The sequence below is a fragment of the Poecile atricapillus genome, chromosome 17 (genome assembly GCF_030490865.1).
Source record: "Poecile atricapillus isolate bPoeAtr1 chromosome 17, bPoeAtr1.hap1, whole genome shotgun sequence".
In the NCBI taxonomy this organism is placed as follows: domain Eukaryota; kingdom Metazoa; phylum Chordata; class Aves; order Passeriformes; family Paridae; genus Poecile; species Poecile atricapillus.
In genome coordinates, this window is record NC_081265.1 from 7,447,167 (window position 1) to 7,466,484 (window position 19,318).

General features: G+C 56.4%; 1 protein-coding gene across 1 annotated transcript; it reads right to left on the reverse strand.

Annotated features, from left to right (window-relative positions):
• Positions 1-3,598: 3,598 nt before the first annotated feature.
• On the reverse strand, positions 3,599-13,501 carry ST6GALNAC2 (ST6 N-acetylgalactosaminide alpha-2,6-sialyltransferase 2). Its single transcript, XM_058852446.1, has 10 exons — positions 13,211-13,501; positions 8,147-8,239; positions 7,972-8,029; positions 7,211-7,385; positions 6,318-6,483; positions 6,096-6,234; positions 5,830-5,933; positions 5,602-5,685; positions 4,966-5,065; positions 3,599-4,779 (listed from the first exon to the last, which is right to left on the reverse strand). Exons 1-10 carry the CDS (start codon positions 13,333-13,335, stop codon positions 4,612-4,614), a joined length of 1,212 nt encoding a protein of 403 aa, XP_058708429.1. The 5' UTR covers positions 13,336-13,501; the 3' UTR covers positions 3,599-4,611.
• Between the last annotated feature and the right edge of the window lie 5,817 nt (positions 13,502-19,318).

The window sequence follows — 19,318 nt, forward strand, 5'->3', positions numbered from 1 at the left end:
TGTTAGAGATACAAAGGTAAAGGGATGATTTGTTATCTGAATTAACTCTGTCCCCTTTCTCGGTTTCAGAGCATGACACCGTGTCAAGAAGGGGTAAAAACACTCCCATGGCTGGGGAGCTGATTTACCCACAGTGCCCCTGCACGATGGTGAGAAACAGCTGCATCTGTCTTGGCATAGTCTGGGTTTTTTTCTCCTCCTGGGCAGTTATGGAAGAAGGACTTGCTTTGCTGTCTCAAATGATACCCTCCTCCATCCCTGGAGCTCCTGGGAGGGGATATAAAACCCCAACGGCTTGATGAATGTAATTAAGTCAATCAAGGCTGTAGCTTTGTCACAGTTGCCACCCGAGTGTGCTGCCCTTTGCTGCCACAGAGCACAAGCTGAAAAGCAGCATGGATTGAATGGGAATTTTACTGGTATTGGTGCCCAGCAGAGCCCCTGCTTGTCAGCATGGTCAGAGATGAGCCAGAGTAGAAGGATTAGAGGTAGGAGGGATTGGGTGACAGCCCATTATGGAGACACTTGACACAGCTCATCTCATAACTGTATCTGTCACAGAAATACACCTAGTGACAGAATAATTGCCCTCTTTGCCTACCTGGAGGTGCTCTGGGACAGTTTCAAACTTGTATCAGGTTGCTGGGGGTGGGGAGGTGCAGCTCACCTGCCCCAAAGGGTCATCCTGTGAAGGACACGCCCTGAGGAATCCATCACCTGAGGGGATGTGGCTGTCCTAGGTCTGATAAATGCATTTCTTAAAATAAACCCATAGACAGATTACACCATGGATGGATGGTTATTCTTGTGTGCAAGGAACAAGTTGGATTGGGAGGTTTCTAGAAGATGAGGAGGAGAATGTCAGATTTAGCAGCTTAAAAGGGTCCAAACCACCAACGTCTTAGAGCTGGTGGAGTTTTTTCCTAAGCAAGGATTTTAATAGCATCCACCTCCTGAAGTTTCTTGTCTGTGAATGAGACAGTCCCCTGGCAAACATGCTCCTCTGTGTCTTGAGGGACAGGTTTCTCTCTGCTAAGTTTGTGAGACAAAAGTTGCCTGTCTTTGAATGGAGAATTTCTTGCTCTGTGATCCAGTGCTGGGGTTTTCTGGGGGAAAGATAAGAAAAAGAGGACTTTTCTTTTAAACTTTATTTAAAGTACTTTTGCTAACAGTGTTCATTGCAACTTGTATTTAGGAGGAAATGGTCCTGCAGGATCCTGGGGCTGCTGTTGTCCAAGGACAGCTTTGGCCAGAGGGCAGCTGCTATGTTGGGCTTCAGGCTGGTAAGAGAATTGAATTCTTCAATACTGTGTGTTGTTAGTTTTTAATTCATTAATTATACACCAGGCCTGTGGGCACATTGAGTCACCTGGTGAGTCTAATCTCTGAAGGTCTACCAAGAAAAACCCCAGGGAGAGCAGCTGGGTATCTGTACTGTGTGTGGTTTTGGGTAACATGAGGAGCTTGTGTAGCCCGGGGTGGGACAGACACTGAGCCTGTGATGTGCTGTTATCCCTGTCTGACACTCAGCTTGAGGAGGAAAATGTCCACTGAGGCTCAGGTACTTCCCTTAGTGGGTCCCCTGCCCCTTGCAAAGGATGCACAGGTGTGAGTGTGACAGAATCTGTCCCCTGTCCTGCCACCCTGTGCCATGTGACAACAGCCAGGAGCAGACATGGCTGCAGAGCTGAGCAGAGCTGCCGTTGTCATAGCACAGTTTAGAGCTGCAAAGAGCTTTCAAGTTCCTTGTGCAAATAGTGACAGGTTGAAGGGCAGATAAGAAATGCATTTTTTATCTTGCCTGATGTACAGTCACTGAACACACAGGCTGGAACAACACTTTGTCTTGGGCAGCTGACAGCTGCCTTCTTCTAAATGATTTTATGCTTCATTGAACAGAATTTGGCTTTGTTTGCAGAAGGTCAATAGCTTCTGACAGGCTGCCCAGCAGAGCTGGTGACAAGGAGTGTCGTCAGGAGTCAAGGTTGGTTTGTGAAAGGGGAGGGAATGGTACCACAGATCAGGGACATTGTGTGCTCTGACAGCACAGCTGTCTGCCAGGCACTGGGGACAAACACCTGGAGCTTTTGGCTTCCAGGATGTAACAGGGAAAAGCAAGTGGAGGGGCAGCCTGATGATAAATGGGAACAGTAAAAGCTGCTCAGTGCTTTGAGACCAGACAGGTAGGAATTGTTTCAGAATGTTTTAGGAAAACCGTTACAGTCGTGGTTTGTGGTTTCTCACAGATCTAGAAGATTGTTCTGGACTGAGTGTCACAGATGACTGCTGATATGTCTTGTGAAATGGCCGCCTGTGTGTAGCCACAGGCTCCTCCTCACTGCTCAGTCGTTGCTGCAGCCACACCATGGGTAAGGGACCACTAAAACCAAAAAGAATTTGGGTACTAGTGCCACTGGCAGTGGGAGCAACGTTTTGTCTGCTGAGACCTGTACTCCAGATTAAATAGTGTAAATCAGAAACTTTTCAGCTGCTCTGATACTGTTGTTTTTTGTTTGTTTTTTTTCACCAGGACCTGATCTACAGTTGCCTGGAGGAAAAAGTGGTTCCCTGCTTTCTTCTGTTCCAGAATAAAATAAGTTGTGGAAAATCTTAAAAAGTCGAAGTTGGGTTTTATTTGGTTATCTCTATAAAGGGTGGGGTCCTTGCTCATAAAGGTATTTTCCAACTGTAATGCTTCTGATTCTTCTTGGACAGAAATGGTTTGGTGCAGGTAGGAAGGAGTTTGGATTAAAACCCTTCCTGAAATGGCAGTTGTGAGCTTACCCTTCATAGCAAACCTGATAACACAAAGACTTCAGTGTCTGCAGATTCTGTCCCAAAAGCAGTTCATGGGAACAGTGTGACAAAACAACTTCTGGCTAAGGTCTGGTGCCAAACGGTTCTTGTGGTGCACGTTGTGGTTCCCAGCGTTCAGTGCTGATGGGGTGCCTGTGAGCTGGATGACTCCAGGCAGGATTACAGCATCATCCTGCTCATCTTGCCCTGAGTGTGACACTGCTGCTGCTGTCACCTGAGGCTTGGCCAGAGCTGGTTTGAGGAGGTTTCAGAGTGTCTTGGCCAGGGGATGTGAGGATCAGGCTCATTCCTGTCACTAAAGGTTTTGCTGAGTGTTTGGGAACACAAAACAGGCCTGACAGGCTGGTGTGGTACCAGTGTAAGGTGGCTCTGATGGGAACAAAGGTTAATTTGAAACGTGGGAACACAAGATGGGCCCCAAGCTAGAGATTACATCTGGAACAGGCTTGGAGCCTAACCTGCGTCTGTGAACCGGCTGGAAGCAGCCTGCTGGGAGCTTCAGGGGGTTTGGAGGTTCCCTGGCTCAGGGCCAAGCTATCTTTTGCCATCTCTGTACACCAACCTCGTACAGCAAATAGCATTCCAAGTGGAAAAGGGCTGTGCTCGTTGCTAACAGGTCTCCCAGTCTGAGTCTCCATGATTTAAACAGCTTTCCATCCCCATCTGCCTCTGGAGCTGTTCCCAGTTGAAGTCTATTCCCTGTTACTGATCCTCTGCTGTAGGAGGTAATGGGGGGGGGGGTCTCACCCCACCCAGTTCATCAAAACAACAGAAACAGGTGTTAAGGAAAACAATCATTCAACATTTATGTAATTACACAAAGTGGGAAAGTGTCTTGGATTACACTGCTCTGTCTCCAGCCCCCAGCAGCTGGAGAAGCCTCCCCAGGTGGGTCTCCCTGAGCAGTGCTGGTGTATGAGGGACAGCTGAAGGGTTCATGACCCTCCCCTCCCCTGGGGTTTGGGGAAGGAAATTAAGAGTTACCATCACTTTGACCCACCTGGTGCGGGGCTGCCTCTCAGAGGGCACCAGAGCCCCTGTGGAAAGCTGACAACCCCAGTGTCCCACACACACGGCTGAGGGCTGAGGTCAGTGTCACCTCTGGGCTGCTCAGGGCCTGGACGTGTTCCTGCTGTCCTGGCTGAGCTGCCGTGACCCTCGCAGCTGATGGCTTGTGAGTGAGCCCTTGTCAGAAAACACCAGAGCTCAAAAGGGGACAGTGACAGAGCCACTGTGTCTGTCCTGCTGTCTGTGCCACTGACCAGGGAGGCAGATAGATCCTTCTGGAACATGGCACACATCCACATAGCTGGCTGCAGCTGGGACTTGCTGCAGTCCTTCTAGAGGGCTCCTGTCACCTGGTCTCCAGTGCAAGGATTTATCCCTCCTGCTGTGGTCCCACCATGGTGATGAGCATTTAAGGTGAAGGGTATTTTCCAGTACCTCCAGCATCCTCTTCCAGCACCACCCTGGCCCTGCTGTGCTCCACAGGGGCCATGCTGCCCCATAGCCATGTTCCTGGGGCTGGCAGGGCACAGCCACGTGCTGTGGTGCTTCTGGCTGCCCCAAAGGCCACATTCAATCACACTGATCCCTGAGGAAATGCAACATTCCTCCACCAGCTTCAGATTCCCCATTATCCTCACATCACTGCTGGCTGTGGTGCAGCAAGTCTGCTCCGTGGGCTGGCTGACCAGCTGGGAAGAGCCCTCAGGAGAGAGAAGGTGACCCTCAGGAAAAAGGAGAAGAGCCACAAGTGTCCTTGGACCTGCCCCTGTGAGCGACCTCCCAGCCTCAGCGCTGGTAGAGGGTGATGATCCCTGCACGGTGCAGGCTCCTCCACAGCGCTGCCTCCAGCATCATGTCGTGGTTGGCATAAAACACCAGAGGTTTCTTCTCCACCTCGTAGTAGTGGTCTGAGAACTGCTCGTAGTTGGCCGTGATGAACCCGTAGGCGCTGACCTGTGAGGAATGAGGCGAGGCAGACAGGACAGGGTCAAGGCTTCACCTGGGGTGGTCCATCACCACCACCACTCCCTTCAGGGACAGGGGACACGTAGGACAGCCACCAGGATATGCTGGAACCCCACAGCAGCCAAAGGGGGGATTCCCTTCTCCCCAGGGACCCGTGGCCCTGTGGCCCCATACCTGGTCGCAGGTGTGGAGGGCGGTGAGGAGCATGAGGGCGCCGGTGCTGGGCATGTAGAGGGAGCCGTACTGGGTGTTCAGGATCTCCGACCGCAGGAACCTGACGGGGACACGGTGCCTGTGGGGGTCAGGGCTGGCACAGCCCTGCAGCCCCCACACCCACACCCACCCAGCCCTCCCCAGTGACACCGGTGCCCAGTAAGGCAGGAGCACTGAGTGAAACACGGGGCTCAGGTGGATTCTCTGATGGCTGCTCTCATTTGTTCAGAGGTTGGTAAAAGGCACTGCTCTGCTGTTTGGAGCCACCCCAACCCAGGAACCTGCTTTCATGAAAGGCAGGAAAAGACCATCCTGTTGGGCCCTGCCTTTGCTCCTGTTAGACTGGGACAAAATGTAATTTGTTTTGGGGAGTGGGAGAAAGGTGAGCACAGGGAGGAATAGGAGGGGATGAGAGCTGTGCTGCAGTGAGCAGGAGTGGCAGGGGAGGGGTGGTTCCAGTGTCTGGAGGAGACTGGGACTGTACTTTGATGCTGGGCAGCTACTGGTCTGTACTGGAATGAGCAGAGGGGGAGGAAGGCAGTCTGAGCCCATCCCAGAGCAGAGCCAGACAGCAGCCACAGTGCTCATCACCCTCACCTTGCTGTCAGGTACTGCAAGAAATCAGGATGCAGCAGCTTGAACTTCTCTGCAGATGCCTCTGGTCCAAAATACTTCTGTGGCCTGCAGCAAGGCAAGGAGAAGAGCAGAACTTTGTCATGGGAGTCCTGGAGCTCTTTGGGGTTTATCCCAGTAGGGACAGATGTGGGGTGAGGACAGGTGAGTCATGCCTCGGGTGTGCTGGGGAAATCTTGGGGAGCTACTCACTCGTCCCCCTTGTCCGAGCCCTCGGGCACTGGGCTGCCCTGGATGGCCGATTTCAGCATGACGTAGTCACGGACATCCGAGGGGATGAAGATGTACTTCAGGTCCTGCAGCAGGGACACAGACAGGGCACTTGGAGGGGGTTTTAAGGACACTGCCCACGCTTGCAGGCAAGGACTGAGGGCTCCCAAGACGGGGAGGTCTCAGAAGCAAGCCCAGCCTGAAGGGACAATTTAATTCAACTCCCCAACAGGTCCTCAGGGTCTCACCTTGCCCTGGGGAATTTGGGTGAAGCCGTACTCCTCGTAGGAGATGAGGGAGTTCTTCATGGTGTTCACTGTGAAGCCGTAGAAGGAAACCTTGGTGCCGACATCCTCCTCGAAGCCTTTGATCACAGCACCGTTGAGCCTGCAGGAAAAGCGGAGAACACCTGTCCAGGGCTGGCATCTCCCAGCACCCATGGCCCCACCCTGCCTGGGATTCATCCTCACCTGAAGACCAGGTCGTGGCTGTCGATGGCCTTGCCCTGCCGCGAGCCATTGAGGATGCCACCGTTGCCCACCACGGCACAGCGGACACAGCCCCCGGAGAAGGTGGCCCTGTCGAAGAGGTGCCGGTTGGCCGAGGCGTTGAGGAGCCGGAGGGTGCTGCCCACCACTGGAATGGAGCAGGATGTGACCAGTCAGCAGGGAAAAGGTGCCTGTCAACTCATGTGCAGCAGCACGCACAGAGCTGGCACGGCACAGCCAGGAGCAACACACAAGGAAACAAACTCACACCAGCCCCGTGCAGGAGAGAGGTCTGGGGGATATGGGGGCACCAAACAGGCTCTCCTCTCCCAGCCTGGTGTCACCAATCTCTCCATGTTCCTAACCCTGCTACAAACAGCGGCCACCCAAGGCTGTGCAAGGCACAGGGATGCATCCAGGTATCTCCAGCCCCAGCCCTGCAGATGCTGCTGCCTGTGCTGGCCACATCCCCTCCTGACAATGTCTCAGCAACTGCCGGTTCTCTCCTGCTCGCTGTTCCCAGCACTTCCCAGCCCAGGGATTGAAGCCGGCAGCTGCCAGGGACAACAGAGAGTGGGTTTGGGGTGGGAAGGGAAACAATCTCCATGCACAACAATGGAGCTGGTTGTCCGAGCTCCTCCGGCCCCAGTTAATAATCATGGACACACTGGAGCTTTTATTCAGGGAAAATGTCACAAGATGCATCAAGAGGCGTTTGCAAAGCCGCACCCTCCCTGTGCCCCGGGAGGTGGGGTGGGAAGAGATCAGCGTTCCTGGCTCCTCTGCAGGGCTCCTTGCCTGTCCCACATCTCCAGTCCCTTCTACAGAGCTCCCCAGTCCCCTCAAGCTGCCCCACATCCCAGCTGGGTCTGTACCTGCGAGGGACAAGCCTTGCCAGCCGTAGGGGACGTGTCGTGCCTTCAGCCTGTTCCAGGTCTCCAGGGTGAAGTGCTGGTCCCACATCAGCACGGGGGTGTTGAAGCGGAAGATTTCCCGAAACTTGGGGTCTGCCTTTGCTCTGGCCATCACTGAGTGGAGGCAGGGGCTGGGCTGGGAGGGAGGAAGGAGGATCCCTGCTCAATTTCCAGCCTGGATCTGCCTTCCCTGTGACACCTCCACCCCTCAGCAGGCACCAAGGTGAGAACAAACCCACGGACAGAAATGTTCCTTGTCCATCACATTCTGCTGGGTCACCCAGGCAGGGCATGGCCTCATACCTTGGTTTTGTGCTGCAAAACAGCCTTTGGCACCCAGCTCAGTGGGGCTGGGAGAACCAGGGCTTACAGAGTCACCTGAGGGCATGAAAGATTCAGCACCTTCAGGTGTGAGCCCCCTGTTAAAGGTGTGGGCCCCATTAGGGCTCTGCTCCATGAGAACAGACCAGTAACAGCCCCCCAGGGCCTGGGTCCATCCCCATGAGTCTCCAGCCTGGATTGCTGCAGGAGTCAGAGGGGGTTGTGATGCTGGCTCCAGCCTCCACACAGGAGAATCACTTGTGTGGACAGACAAGGCTGCTCCTCTGTAAACCCATCCCAGAGGATGCTGCTCCTCCTCAGCCTCCCCACACAGCCCTTCATCCAACAGAACCCCACACAGAGGGGCACCATGGACATGACTGTGCTGTGCTGATGATTACCTGCTTTCTGCTGGGTTCCAGCTCCTCCAGCTCTCCAGAAGGCTTGAAGGAATTCCCACTGGGAAGGGGGAAACATGGCAGAGTTAAAAATCCATTGCTTGGGCACTGGGGAAGCCCACAGTGGGTAGGGGCCTCCCAGTTCCTGCCAGGATGGCTGAGCATCTTCCCTCCTTACCTCTCTGAGCTGTCTCCAAGAGCCCACCTGTGGCTGCCGGCTCCGTGTGGTGTCCCTGAGGAAGCCAGGACCAGCGGCTCTGGCTGCAGCAAACTGGGAGAGGACAAGTGAGGGCTCAGCTGAGGAGGTGACACTGAGCACACTGACAGCCCCCAACCTGTGAGAGCCACAGGGCAGGACCACCACCCCTCCATTTATCTCCTCTCCACCGCTGCCTGTGCCCACCCACCCCCATCTGCAAGTGCAGAGAGGAGGATTTGCAAAATACAGAGTTTGTGCAATCACCATCTCCTGGTGGGCCCCACCTCCAGGACTCCCACATATCAAAAACCACACCCAGCCTGCAGCCTTGGGGGAATCCTGCTGAGACCCCCTGGCTCTTCCCACCATTCCTCAGTCCAAAGAGGACCGGGCTGGAATGAACTGCACAGGCTGGCAGGACACATTTGGTTGTTATACTGAAGAAGCACTCAGCAACTGGGGTCTGGAGGCTCTCTGGGTCCATGGGACCCCCTGTGCCATGGGGGCAGCTGGGGCATGTCTTGATCCTTCCTTAGTAGCAGGGGCTGCCTGTTCTGAGCAACTTGGGGTGCCCTGAGCCTCACGGGGCCAGGCTGAGCTGACCTAGCCCCTGGGGCTGGGGGTGGGCAGGCAAGCAGGAGGTGGGAGCCCACCGGAGGGGAACAGGCTCCCATTCATCCCTGCACAGAAAGGCCCTTCAGAGCCCCCGGCCCCGCCGCCAGCCCGGGCGGCAGGTGCTGCGCCAGAAGGGAGGTATTGTGGAGGAGACAAGGGCTCCTTGTTACGGGATCTCTGCCTGGGAGCCTGGGGACAGGTAGAGGCAGGTGGGGAGCGGAGCTTCACCCCCCCAGCCCCCGCTGGCACGATGCTGCCTGGCACAGGGGCACAGCAGGAGTTGGGTTTCTGTCCCTGCCAACAGCAGCAGCACCCACAGCCCTGCCCAGGAGCAGATCCAAACACATTTGCCACCCAAACCCTGCTCTGTGCCATTCCGGGGGCATGGAATGATATGGGGGGGACAGCCCAGAGCCCTGCCTGGGGTCTGGAACTGGCAGCTGGAGCATCTCCCCAGATGTGGAGGGAAAGGCAGAGCCAAGCAGGTTTTATTCCCAGCACCTTCCTTGCATCATGCCAGCGCTGCCGGCTCCTGGCAGGGGATGCTGAGGGTGCAGCAGGCTGAGCCCCAGCAGTGGAGCAGGGCAGCTTTTAAATCAAGCCTGTGTGTCTTGCCTTGGTGTCCCACGGGAAGTCAGGGACTGCAGAGCCCTGCAAAGCCCCCACCACTCCAAACACAACGCTACAGCCCAGGGGTCAGCCCAGCGTGGCCTCCACCAGCTCACCCCTGAGGCTCATCCTGAGATCACCTGAGCAGGCAGAGAGAGGAGGGAGGGCAAATGCCCAGGAAGGTCTATCAAGATGGGATTGAGCCATCTCAGAGAGATGCAGAGCTGCAGCTTTCTGCAGGGCCTTTCTGGTGTTACCCCTGCAAGCATCCAACTAACCCCAGCCTGAGCAAACTTGTCCATTCCCTTGGCTTGCAGGGGGCAGTGCAGGGTGTGCTCCCAGCAAGGGCAGGGCTGTCAGAGGCTGTACCAGACCTGGTGGTTATGCTGGAAGCTGCTCTTTCAGCCCAGGTACCGACAGCACATCCTCCAGAGCAAAGTTCTCCCACACGAGTGTCCCACAGCCTGGAGCTCTGGACCCCGAGTGGGCTCAGCCCTGGTGAGCTGCCCTGGGGTGCAGGGATCTCATCCCAGGGAGCTGCCCAGCCCCACTTGCTGCCTCCATTTCACAGTGCAGGTGACCCCCAGCCCATGTGCCTCAACAGCAGAACTTATCAACACCTCCACCACCCAGCTGATGGCCCAGGGACTGGGGAAACCTCCCTGCTCCAACCCCACAGCTGGCTCCTGCAAAGCCCCTGGGTTGGCCACCCACCCATTTTCTGGCCACAGAGGTGCAGCCCCGCACCAAACCCCAAGGCTGTTACCCTCACCCACCATGTCCAGGCTTGAGCTGATCCAAGCAGCCTCTCCCAGCTCCACCACCTCCCCAGCCCTTCCCACCAGGTTCCCAAGCCCCAACTGCACATCTCTGCCCAGCTCTCCAAGCTGTCCTGCTCTTATTTCTTCCCTTCCCCAGCTCATCCCAGTGGCTGCAGCACAAGGCAAAGCCCTGGGCAGTGGCAGTGGGAGGGTGCTGCACTGCATTCTGAGCTGCCAGGGACCTGTGGGAGACTCAGAGGGCTCAGCCTGGCTGTGCCCAGGATGGAGGGAGACTGGCAGGTTGGCTCCTTCCAACTCCACCCATGGCCGGACACAGTGGGTGGCACCTGCTCATCGTTTCTTCCAGGCTGTGTGCTGAACTGATAAATCAGTGCCAGCACCTCCCTGCACTCTCTTGCCAGCTGTGGGTGCTGGAGCCAGCTCTCCAGCACTGCTGCTGCCCAAACCCTGCCGGGAAGGGCGTGGGGCAGCCAGCCCCCCACCAGACAGCAGCTTGGCAGCGTGACGGGGAGCCAAGCGCTTTGACGTCACCTGCCAGGATGTGGTGAAGCACCTCGTGCTGCTTGGTTGACTCAGAAGATGACAATCCTGCCCGGGACCGACCGATGCACAATGGGGCTGTGGCAAGGAGTGGCTGTGGCTGCCTGGGCACCGGCGGTGGCAGCAGAGCCAGCCAAGCCTGGGTGCGCTCCCTCACCGTCGTGACATTCACAAATATGACGTTTCTGGTCCAAGGCCATCCCTCATTTCCGGAAGATAACGCTGTGTGTGAGTGTTGTGAGCACACAATCTGGCCTTATCTTCATCAAATACTCCCAGGGCCCCAAAGATACATTTGAGGGAGCCAAAACAGCAACAAGAACCTGCTCTTGCTCCATCTCCATGAAGCGCTGAGCTCCAGAAGCATCTTTTCCTGGAGCAGAGCAGGAGTGGCACAGCGAGGCTGGGCAGAGCTCCGTGCTCATCCCATCTGCCCTAATAATAAAGCCACAATTGCAGCCAGCAGCTCACCAGTGAGGTTTGGGAGAGACAAACCGGCAGGGAGTGGGACAGGGCTATGCCCAGATGAATCCTGGGGGATTTGGCTCCCTCCATCCCAGCTCTGCAGGGAACAGGGCATTTGCCCACCTCCATAGGGCCAGCTTTGTGCAGAACTGGAGGGGGACTTGGCATTGCTGTGGGGATCTGGTCCCAGGATGACCTAGTGCTGGCAGCAGCCACCACCCATCAGGGGATCAGCTTCCTCCTGATCCCCTTCATCCCCCTGTATCTCCACATGGAGACACTGCTCACACAAACCTCCTGCTGAAACTGAGTCACCTGCACCCACAGGTGAGGACACTGACCCTCCAGTCCCCACTGGCAGAGCAGGAAAAGAGGGCTCTGCGATGGCACCTCAGCCATGTGAAATGGCCAGCCCAGCTCCAGCTCCTGACTCAGCTGCACATCCAGCAGCAGGGTAGCACCAGTTCTTGCAGGGACACAGCTCTGCTGGGACGAGCAGCACCCATGGAGAGCTTTGGAGCACAGGTCAGCTCTGTGTTACCTCACCCTGGACCCCTCGCTGGGGCTGGACAAGCTGACCCTTGGTGCCATCACTCAAGGGGCTGGAGCCTGGGCTGGCTTTCCAAGGAAGGTGACCTGGGGCTGCAGCAGGTCCAGGCAGGGTTAGCTGCCCTGCTCCCTGCTTCCATCCCACGGGTTTTCTCCATACCCTGCTCTCACTGGGCCACAGACCCTGTGTCAGGGCGTGGCTGGTTTCCATTCCCAGCTCCAGTGTGGTCCATGAGCACGTTCTGCTGCCCTCATGGGGCCCAGTTTCCCCTCTCGTGGCCATGAAGCTCTTTGTGGGGAGCTGCTGCACACCCCAGCCGTGCCTGCCCCGAGCAGTTCCGGGTAACGCTGCCGCTGGCACCGCTGCACACCCGGCACGGCGAGGGTGGAAAGAGCCAACAGCAGCCCGGGCTGCTGCAGATACTCCTGATCCACCAGCCCAGCAGGAGAGGGGACCTCTGCCCTTGGCACGATGGGATCGGGCAAGGAGAGCTCCAAGCTGGGGAAGAGAGAAGGTCTGAAAGGCAGGGCAGCTCAGCCGGCTGCATCCTCAGCAAACCCCGCTGCAAATCTCACCCTGTGCAGGACCGGCTCCGGTCCCCACAGCATCCCTCGCTCCCGGGCAGCGCCCAGGCAGCTGGGCTCTGTCACACCGGTGGCACCCACAAGCACCCAGCAGGAGTGGGGGACACCCACAGCGCTCTCCCGGCCCGGCACCTGATGCTCGCAGGGGACGGGGCAGCTGATGGTGCAGCCCAAGCGCTGTGCGGGATCCTTCCCCCGCCCGCTCACCCGCACTCGGCGGAGCTCCCCGGGCCACCCCGGCACCCCGTCCCGCTGGACACTGGGGAGCCTCAGGAAGGGGCTTCGGGAGGTTTGGAGGATGCAGGGAAGGCAGACGAAGGCGGAGTTGCAAATTGCTGGAGTTTGGAAAACGCTGCAGCCCCGAGTTGGCGGGCGGTGAGGGCAGTCCGGGGGACCCGAGACCGGGGCAGCCGTGCCCTGCCTCTGCAAGGGAGGGGTCGGTGCAGCTCCATGGGAGCCAAACCTCCCCCAGGACAATCAGCGGGCTCCGATCCCGCACCAGCCCGGCGGGAACACGCGGCGGCTCTGGCCGGCAGCTGAAGCGGGTTTGATCCTCACCCTCAGCCGTCCCTGCACTCAGCAATGGTTTCTTTGCACTGTGGTGCGCTGAACCCAGGCGGGGACCCCTGGAGATCCCCCATGGCCTCGGGGTCCCGCTCTGGGCAGCCCTGGGCTCGGCTGGTGGCCGCGGGCAGGAGCCGGAGCCGGGGACTCCCCCGAGCGGGGGCAGAGCCTGCAGCCAGCACATCCAAACCGGCCGGGGGCAGCGCTGGGATCACCTGCCTGAGGGGCCCACAGTGGCACCCCGATTCCCCCTCCCCACCCCAGAGCAGGGTACCTCGTGCTGCATTTACAGATCCCTGCCTCCCGCCCCGCTCCCATCCCCGTCCCCCCTTACCTGGCTATGATCCTCTGGCTGGTGGGCGCCTCCACCGTAGCGTGGTAGTGGCTGTAGAGGAGCAGGGAGGATGTTAAACCGGCCAGGAGCAAAAGGCAGAGCCTTTTCCAGTGCGGGGACCCCATCCCGGGCGATTCATCCACTGGAGCAGCGCAGGCGAGCGGGAGCGTGGCAGCCGGACACAAAAACTTCCCGAATCCTCAGCTCTCCCAGCGCTGTGGGCTGGCTCCGTCCTGCCCCGGCTGCCCAGCTGCACTTTGGAGCAGGCTGGGATATTCCTCCGGAGCGGTGGGAGGGAGGCTGTGAGCCGGAGGGAGGAGGCACTCGGCTGACTGGTTCAGACTTGCTGAGAAAAAAAGCACTTTTGAGCTGCTTTTTCTCCGAGCTGGGGATTAAACATTTACCCAGCCCAGAAGTGAACTGAGTTTTTCTTTTTTTTTTTTTTTTTTTTTCTTTTTTTTCACCTCCTTTTCATGCCACCCACCCACGGCTCGTAGACAGGGTTCCCCTTTTTCTAACTTTCCTGTCCGACTCAAAACACGTGCGCGTTCGGGCTGCACCCACAGGGACACACGGACACACGGACACACGGACACACGGACACACGGACACTGTGCCACCCCCGCGGGGGCCTGCCGGTTATTTCGTGCTTATCAGAAACTGCAGGCTCTGATATCAACACAGACCTTGGGGTGCCCGATAGCAGCACCCGCAGCCCCCCGGTGAATCCGCCAGGAGGGCGCAGATGTGGGGGGAAAAGGGGGGACAAGTGTGGGGTTCTCCCCGAGGAGAAGGGGGCACACGGCTGGGGTGCTGCCCCCGGGTCCCCGGTCACGTTCTGGCTGAGTGGATCGCCTGCATGTGCAGCAAACAAAACCTTTCGGGGCTTTGTGGCAAGCTCGACAAAGAGTTTGGGCTGGAAGAAAGGAAAAACGGGTTTGGGGGGGAATTTGCATGAATTATTTTGGTATTTTCAGAGAGGATGTGCTCCAGTTTCTTTTTTGAAAGAGTATTTCGGCGTTATTTTAGTACAACTCTGAAAGAACCAGCCTGTGAACTGAAGGATATGCATACCAAAATGTTTGTTGCAGCGGGGGAAGGGACTCAGCAGGCAAACAAGACTTTTCAGTTGAACTGTAGGGATTTTGGGGGCCTGGATTTTTAGGAAGTCACCAGACTCGGGGGAACAGCACGATGGTGAGCCCTGTTCCATCCAAACCCTGTGCCTGTGGCTCCCTGAGCACTCATGTGTTGTTCCAAGCTGTCACACACCTCCAGCCCCTCACAAATACCCCCTTTCATTATTCAACCCCAAAACCTGGGCCCAAACCCCATTCCTGTTCCTGAGTTCCACTGTGGCTGCATTTTCCCCAACACTCCTTTATCCCCTCAGATCCAACCACTCCCAGCTTCCTTTCCAGCCTGCCCAGACAGGTTCAAAGGAAGATAAAAGCAAAGCACATTTTAACAGGAGTTTGCTTCAATCTCCACTTGCTCCCATTACTAGAGATCCCTCCATTGCCAGCCCTGGTCCTCCGGGAATTTTGGCTGTGTGGGGATGGCACCGTGTTGGCATCCACAAAGTGCCCAGGCCGTGGTGTGAACACAGTGCCTGTGCCTGAGGCTGGCAGTGGTGTCACTGCTGGCTTTATCCCACAGGGAAAGTGGACACCAGACCTGGGACACCACAAAGGGATCGTGGTCAGGCTGATTTTAAAGCAGACTTGCAGGGAACCCTGCTGTTGTGCAGGGGAGCTGTGGCAGGGAAGGTTAGCTGGACACGGGTTGTCTCAGGGAAGGAGAGAACAGGCAAGAAGCTGGAAGGACAGGACAGACCATGACCACTTGGACACACAGGGGTGAAATCGAGCTTCAAGCCCTGCTGGAGGAAAGCTGGGGAAGGACAGGCAGGAAGAGGGGGTCACACGTACCCCAGTGGCAAAAGGCAGCTCAGGGAAATGGGGGTGCATCGATGGAGGGATTTGATGCTTTTTGCCTCTATCACTAAAAGTTGCTCCCAGCCCTCAAGGGTGCAGGCATTTTCTGAAAGACTCAGAACAGCAGAGCATGGTTAAGAGTCAGGGGTCCTGCTCAGAGGTCCTGGAGCTGTCCCCACCCGGTGTGACTCAGGGTCTGCCTTGTTCGCTCTGATGCGGATTTGCTCCCTGCGATCTGCTGCCTTGGCTCACGTGCCCTTGACTCTGGCCCTTCGTTAAGCACAGCTAATTATTACCAACTGCTCAAGTAAGTCACAAGGGACACAGCAAGGCTTGGCTCCAGATGGATGACCAATGGTCCAGAGGAAGTGACCTGGGGAAAGTCAGGAATTTGCCATTTGGAAACATTTATGGCCCAATCATGCAAATGCTGGTGGAGTGGCAGCTTCAAGGGCTGGAGGAGCTGGTTTCTTCACATCTCTGTTTCCATGATATATGGTTTTCTACTGTTGGTTTTATTTTCAGCGGGGTGAAAATGAGATGCACAGTTCTTCATCTGCTCTACTTGTTTTGTGCTACAATGCATTTTGGACTATGCCCCAAAATTAAGTGATGCTTAATTTAGAAGTTAAATAAGTGTGAAAAACCTTTTAGGATGGTAGTTGCCAAACAAAGATTAGGAAAGGAACATAAAAGAAATTACAGTGGAAACCAGCAAGTATCATTTTTAGCCTGGGCTTTTTATTCCAGTGATTACTTCTTGGAAACAGAACCCAATCCCTCCCCATGGCTAGAGAGCACAAGAGGAGAATAAACATGTTCTGCACCAGCTGGCTGACAGCCACAGGTTGGTGGAAGAAAATGTCCTGGTCTTTGCCATGATGAACTGTGCAGGTGGGAGAATGAGATCTCCAAAAATCTCCTGGAGGATTTATATATCCAAATTCATTCTGCACGGGTCAGAGGTACATTTAAGAAAGTGCCAAAAATCTGCTCATAGAGCAGGTCCCTGAAACGCAGAGCCTGGCCACGGGAGCGGGTGGCTGTGTCACCCCCCGAGAACACGGGGCCATATGGCTGCCTGCAGAACCACAGCCATGAAAAATTCATCAGCAGATGTCCCGGGAGGCTGACACACAGCCCCTGCAGCGGGAGCAGCTCAGCCACTGCTCCTCTCACCAGGCTCCCTGCCCAGGGGAAACGGGGTCAGGCTGAGTGCCCACTGAGGGTGCTCCCTGCCACTCTCTGCTTGGCTTTGTGTTGGATTTGTAGTTGTTACTGTGACCAAAGTCAGGGGAAGTGACCACACGGAGGAAGCCTGGAGATGGGGGTGACAGCAGGGCGGTGGCTGCGCTTGGCTGTGGGAGCAGAGATGCTCAGGGCTGTGCTCTGCCCTCCTGCCCTGCCCACACCCCCACGCTGCAGGTGGGGAAAAGGGCTCAGGGGTGCAGTGAAACAGCTCAGAAAAGGGCAACAAAGTTGGTGAAGGGTATGGAACACAAATCCTGTGAGGAGAAGCTGAGGGAGCTGGAGTTGTTTAGCCTGAAGAAGATGACTTACAGCTCCCTGACAAGAGGGTGTAGCCAGCTGGGGATCAGTCTCTTCTCCCCAGTGACAGGATGAGAGGACATAGTCCTGTGCCAGGGGAGGTCTAGGTTGGACATTAGGAGGAATTTCTTCACAGAAGGGGTTGTCAGGTATTGGAATGGGCTGCCCAGGGAGACAGCAGAGTCACCGTCCCTGAAGGTGTTTAAGAAAGGGCTGGATGTGGCACTCAGTTGCCATGGTTTAGTTGACAAGGGGTTGTGTAGTCAAAGGTTGGAATCAATGATCTCAGAGGCCTTTTCCAAACAAATTGATTCTGTGATCTTTGTAGCAGGGTGGCAGGATGTGGCCCATCAGTGAAACACACCAGGGGGACACACAGTCCCCTCCTGCTCTTCCCCAGATCAGGAAGGTTGTTGGGACAAGCCATCGGCTGAGGTGGCAGGTCGGGACCTCAGGAGCAGTGGCAGGCTGTGGCTTAGGCTGGCTCCTGTTGGCTCTCTCCCTGTGGCCCTGCTGGCCCAGCCCAGCTCTTATCGCTGGTGCCTGTGCATGGCAGAGCCCTTGGTCAGCCCTGGACCGCTGACCAGAGCCCAGATAAGCGAAACACACGGTTCAAAGGCCATCCTCTCTCCACTGGCATGAGGCAACCTGGGAGGCTCTGAGCAATGCCTGGAGGGATGCAGAGCTGGGAAATACCTCAGAGAAATTGTGGTGACAATGCAAACCACTGCATTCCCCCTTCTTGCCAGCTCTGGACCAGGCAGAGCAGATATGGGCTAATCCTGCCCTGCTCTCGGCAGGGCAACCAGTCCCTGAGGCCTGCTCAAAGCCACATGTCCCTGGGGTCAGGCCAGGCTCTGCCCCCAGAGCTGGGGAGAGGGGACACCATGTTTGAGTGTGAGTGGGTGACTCAGCCCTTTGTCCACCCACCTGTGTGGTCCCATCGGACACTGCATGGCTGCCATGGGAGGGATGGAGGGAGCCTTGGGATGTCCCCAGGACTCAGGAAGTGTCTTTCCAGAACATACTACCCCAAGGGCTGGCCAGGCCAAGCTGGGAAAGCTCTGCAGCACCCAAGGTCCTGTTGCTCAGCCTGGCAGAGGAGCCCTGCTGCAACCCCTGGAGCTGTTTACCTGCAGGGCCCTGCTCCAGCAGCTGGAGGTGAGGGCTCCTGGCAGGTCAGCTGCTGCTTTTTGCACAACAAAGCCATGGGCTGCTCCTTTATCTTGTTCTCCCTCCCCTATTATCAATAGTTTTTCTGGTCCAACTGGATTTACCAGCTACCACATCCCCAAGAAAGGGAGAAGGTCCACACAGCAGAGGCGAGGAGGGGGAACCTCCCACCCTCTGCCCCCAAGGCCTGCCCCAAACCTCTCAGCAACTGAGGAACATTAACAGCACCTGCTAAGTCCCCAACACAGAGCTTTTTGTGCTGACCTGGAGCAGGCACATAGCTCTGCCACACTCCCACAGCATCCAGTCAGCCACAGAAGCTCTAGAGTAACACATCCAGAGGGAACAACTCCATGCTGGGAAGCTGGGTGCTGTTATCCAGCTCTGGCTGCTCTGTGCCTCAGTTCCTTGCCTGGGAAGGAAAGAGACAGGAGTGACAATATGGATGTGCCACCATGGCACAAGGCTGTGTGACACACACAGTGGCTCCCTCCAGCACCTGGTTGGGTTTGGGGTTGGCTGCCACCTTTAGAAGGTACCTCTGACCTCAGGACATGGTGCAGAGCCCACCTTGTCCCTGCTCCTGATAAGGCCAAACCCAGACAGGACCCAGCCAGCAGGGCTGCACTGACCAGGAGCAGGGACGAGATGGGCTCTGCACCACTCACTTGTCCCCAGGATGCATCCCTGTCCCCCATGTCTGTGTGAAGGAGCTGTGTGAACACACAGCAGCACAGGGTGGTCTCTGCTTCTGCTACACAAGTGAGCAGTCACACCAAAAGAGGGAAGTGAAGCAAAAAACTTTGAAGCCCTGCCAGGACAGTGACACCATGAGAGCTTCTGGGTGACAAGTGGTTTTGGTTTCTGCAATCTGGTGGGGAATATTTAAAGGCTGTTAACTCTTGAGGAACCCCAAGAGGAGCCTGGCACAGCTGTAATAACAGTTCATGGTACTCTCCAAGCGCTTTGGAAAAAAGCAGGGCTGAAAAAACAGCAACTTCTGGACATGCTGAGGCACAGTGGTATATTTATCCCCCAAATCAAATATCTCTGTTTAAATCCTGCAGCCCCCAGAGCTCCTGGCTGGCAGTGAGAAATCCACTGGTGGCTGGCATTGGGTGCTGTGTCCGTGCAAGAGGAGGAGTTGCTGTATCTGAGCATCTGTCAGGATGTCAGACCTGATCTCACCATCAGTCCCTCTGTGCTGCCTTCAGCTCCATGCCATGCTGCAGGAGCAGAGGCCACACCTTTGCACACACCTTGTGACTGCAAGGTACCAAACCTCTGCTCCGTGTGTCTGTGTACCTCAGGGAGCCCCTGGGCCATAAATTGCAGGCAGCTGCAGGGCTGTGCCCAGCACCAGGATACAGCGGCAGATCAGGATGTGCCAGACCCGGCACAAAGATCCCTGAACAGGAGCTGCCACCTGGTGGCACAGGGACAATCACAG